Consider the following 3,897-nt stretch of genomic DNA (forward strand, 5'->3'; position numbering starts at 1 on the left):
TAATATAGAAAATGCAAACTGATTCTCTGCCAGCAGGAGGCGCTTTTAGAGTGATAAAACTAGCGGTTTCCCTGGTAATGGCTGTAATCAAAGCAGCTCCACTCATGAACGCTACTTTATCAGACAAAATAAAAATGCCATCGAAACTTTTCTGAAGACAGTCGGTTCACTTCAGAGATACATTCATATAAAACAACCGCGCCGCGTTTTGATTTTGAAACGGTGCTCATGTTTATTCAACGAAATCAAATGGCACAAATAAATCAATGTATGGGAAACACTGGTAATGTATACCGAAATATCGGAAATGTGTTTAAAAATCATATCACCGTTATTGAAAAAAATTATATCGCGATACATATTGATATTGAATTATTGTCCAGCCCTATTGTGGAGTTATAATATTCTGAAGTGAAAAGGGAATAGCTTCTTGTATAAGTTTACATTTTGTGCTATTCCCCTTAAAAACACATCAGCTGATGCATCATCATTCTGTACATGCTACACTTATATATCCACATCTTCCCCCACCTTAGACTACAAATAAAAAATCCACACAAAACCCCTTATAATCTTGCAAGATGATTGGGCTCTTACTTCTCTCTGTTGTTCACGTCGTTCATGTCGCTGCTGATGGCCAAACCTCATCCTGCCATTGCTGTACACATGCACATTACCTAGAAACGAAAAAAAGAAATGGCACAATGACACATTTCATGGTTTTGAATGTATTCAAACACAGCCACTGACATGTTTCTAAAACCACATTTAAAAAGGTCCCAGCACTCACTGGTAGGAAATCCACCTCCAAAGAACATATTGAAAAGGTCCTCAGGGGAAATATCTGCCTCGAAATTTCTGTGATAGGTCCTGTGCCTGTGAGTCGGATGGGCTTTTTCTTCACCATAAACATCATACTGCCTTCTTTTTTCAGGGTTACTTAGAACTGCGTAAGCATTACCTATAGCTGTTGAAGACCAGGAAACCAAACATATGAGAAGACCACATGAAAACGCTCTCCATACTGATTGCAGAAATTCTAAATACACGGGTTTAAGTCATGTATTTTACCTTTAAATGCTTCAGTGGCACCAGGCGCATGGTTTTTATCTGGATGAAACTTTAGAGCTAGCTTTCGGTAAGCTTTTTTCAGATCCTCCTCAGAGGCTTCTTTACTGACTCCAAGAATCTCATAAAAGTCTTTACATCTCTTAATTCTGCATCAAGAGAACGACAGATCACAGTAGAAAAGGAAGAAAGTAGTCAGGCGATGAAACCACTATGCACACATATAAACCAAATGTTCATCTCATAAATAATGACCATGTCCCAGACTTTTAGGCAAGCAGTCTGAAACAAATAACAGACCTGTTGACAGCATCCAGCTGCTCTGATGTGTATGGTTTGGCTGATTCTGTGGCACCCTGTCCAGAGGAGTGATCTTCAATGTTGTGACTTCTGTTTCGTAATCCATCATTTTCTCTAATGTATTCTTCACTTGTAGAAGGTCCTCCATTCTCAGCAATAGACTCCTGATTCTGTGGCACCCTGTCCAGAGGAGTGATCTTCAGTGTTGTGACTTCTGTTTCGTAATCCATCATTTTCTCTAATGTATTCTTCACTTGTAGAAGGTCCTCCATTCTCAGCAATAGACTCTAGTAAAGCTGAGACAAGAACACTTTCATTTAAATAAGAAGCACTGGTGCCTGTCTTTCCATCTATCTATCTATCTATCTATCTATCTACAATCCATCAACCCACTCTATCTATCTAGAAATGAAAATAATTCAGATGAAATTCTAATTTAGATTTTATTACGTAAGATTACCTACATATACTATTTGTCCATAATGTAGTATTTTCATAAGTAATATATAACCAACAGCACTAAATATGTGGTTCGACAACAGAGTTAGATCAATTTAAAGTAGAAAATACTGTTATTTCACAGTCATAATAAAGATCGAGATCCCAAGGCCTTTATTACCGTCTAACTACAGACTTCGGGTTTTCCGGTGGCCTTTTAACAGACCTCTTACGATCTCCGCTATACACTTATTTACATTACACGCACATCTCGCCTTGTCGGTGGGAAACAGTCTCTGCGCCTTCTCGAGGAACCGCTTGGCTTTGTCGGGCTCATTCTCTCGCAGCGCTGCTATCGCTATTTCGATGCAGCGTTCCGCTTCGTCCTTGTTTGATTCCATTGCGACGGCGAAACTGATGACTGATCTCTTTCCTGACCCCCCCGCCCCAGACGCAGCCTGATGACGTTTACAACAACGTCAAGAGGTTTTCACTAATGGATAGAACGTCCACTGTGTATCTATCAACCTCCCTCTCAGTCTTTGGTAGCTTTGGATTTGTTCATTACATTGAGAAACTGCACCTCATATTTTCTGGCATTGTTATGGTGGGAGGTTTCTAGACTTATGAATGACACATTGTTGTGCAATTCTCTTTTATGATATGAGATTCTGTCTTTTTTTGTTGTTGGTTGAACTGTAAGAGTATTAAGCAAGCAGAAACCTCTTTTCCTCTGTGCATGGTACTTAAGGAATTAGAAAATGTATATATGCACAATTAAGGACAGTACAAACAAAAAAGTTGCAAAAATCTATTTAGTACATTTAAGATATTGCGAAATAGCAAGGCCTTTCATTATTTTATTCATTTGTTTTTACTTTATTTATTTGGTGGATTTAGATTATGTATAGTTAATATTTATTTTCTATGTATACCCTTGGCAATTTTGTTAGGCTATGTAATTGTTGAAGCAATATAAGAAATGTTTGGTGATTGATAAGGTTTGATTTACTTATGAAACGAATGTTTTCCATATAATGTTTTATAACGGTTTTTATTCAATATATTTTTTAAATAACTAAATTTATTTACAATTATTTATTTTATGTTTACTCCGATTATTTTGTTTATTCTGCTTATCGATGAGTGTTGTTCTCCTGAAGGTTTGTACAACATCATTTTTAAAATGTCTTTCATCTTTTCGTTGATGATAATAATAATAATGTAAACTTTTTAGATCATATTAACAGTAAAATAATGATGAAACAAATTAAAAACCCTTTGTACTTCCGGAAACTTGCTGTTGCGGTCAGAAAGCAGAGTGGGCGCGCTAGTAAAGAAAGGAGCGTCATTAGAACGCCATATCAAGTTGTTGTGGGCACATGGAAACAATATTTGTTTTACCGGACTACTGACAGTTTACACGTGTATGTTGTGAGGCAAAATATTTCTAGAGCACTGACGCGATCATTTCATAACATTATTCAGTGTAGTTTTTTGATCGCGTGACCTCAAAAGCTGCACCAATGTCGCGTGCCTATAAAACAATGCGCGTACATTTAACCTGGCCACTGCTGAAACAAGCAGTCATTATGCCAAAAACATGCTTCAGCTATTCAGTAACCAGCCGCTGTGCTGTCAATACTGGCTGTAAGCCTGTAAAGAGAAGAAAGGAAAGGAAACCCAAACTACCTGAAGACTGGCATACTCTCTCCTGGGAAGAGAGACTGGCTGATACTGTGACTCCTCTGTGGAGAATGAGTTATGAGGAGCAGCTTCAGTGGAAACAAGAGCAGCAGCACAAGATCTTACTTGAGATGACAAAGCAACTAGCTCTATTTTGTGCAGTGCTACAGAGATGTGGTGCAGTTAGATATTTTCAAATGTGAAAGCTTAAGGAATCTGTTCTATTTTCATAACCAACTTGCCCAGAAAAGCCAGTGTATTTATCTATATTTACAGAATTTGTGAAGTCTGATGGTAAGTATGATCAAGTTGTGAAAACAAGACAGATTCCTTAAGCATTAACAACAAGTTCACATTTGAAAATATGAATGCACCACGAAATAAACATATGATGAACACAGCTAT

General features: G+C 37.5%; 1 protein-coding gene across 2 annotated transcripts in view; it reads right to left on the reverse strand.

Moving 5' to 3' along the window:
* Positions 1–3,594, reverse strand: part of LOC107707369 (dnaJ homolog subfamily B member 12-like) — an 8,594-nt gene extending 5,000 nt beyond the window's left edge. The window contains exons 1-6 of one of the 2 annotated variants that reach the window (XM_016511360.1): positions 2,075–2,271; positions 1,559–1,664; positions 1,369–1,434; positions 1,072–1,217; positions 791–967; positions 598–677 (exon numbers count right to left, since the gene is read on the reverse strand). In XM_016511360.1, the coding sequence (XP_016366846.1) occupies positions 598–677; positions 791–967; positions 1,072–1,217; positions 1,369–1,434; positions 1,559–1,664; positions 2,075–2,207 (708 nt within the window). In that variant the 5' untranslated portion in view covers positions 2,208–2,271. Of the gene's footprint in view, positions 1–597; positions 678–790; positions 968–1,071; positions 1,218–1,368; positions 1,665–2,074; positions 2,272–3,498 lie in introns of those variants that run through there. The other variant, XM_016511366.1, reaches the window with a different exon arrangement.
* Between the last annotated feature and the right edge of the window lie 303 nt (positions 3,595–3,897).

This window comes from Sinocyclocheilus rhinocerous, unplaced genomic scaffold (genome assembly GCF_001515625.1).
Source record: "Sinocyclocheilus rhinocerous isolate Xijiao unplaced genomic scaffold, SAMN03320098_v1.1 scaffold1243, whole genome shotgun sequence".
NCBI lineage: Eukaryota > Metazoa > Chordata > Actinopteri > Cypriniformes > Cyprinidae > Sinocyclocheilus > Sinocyclocheilus rhinocerous.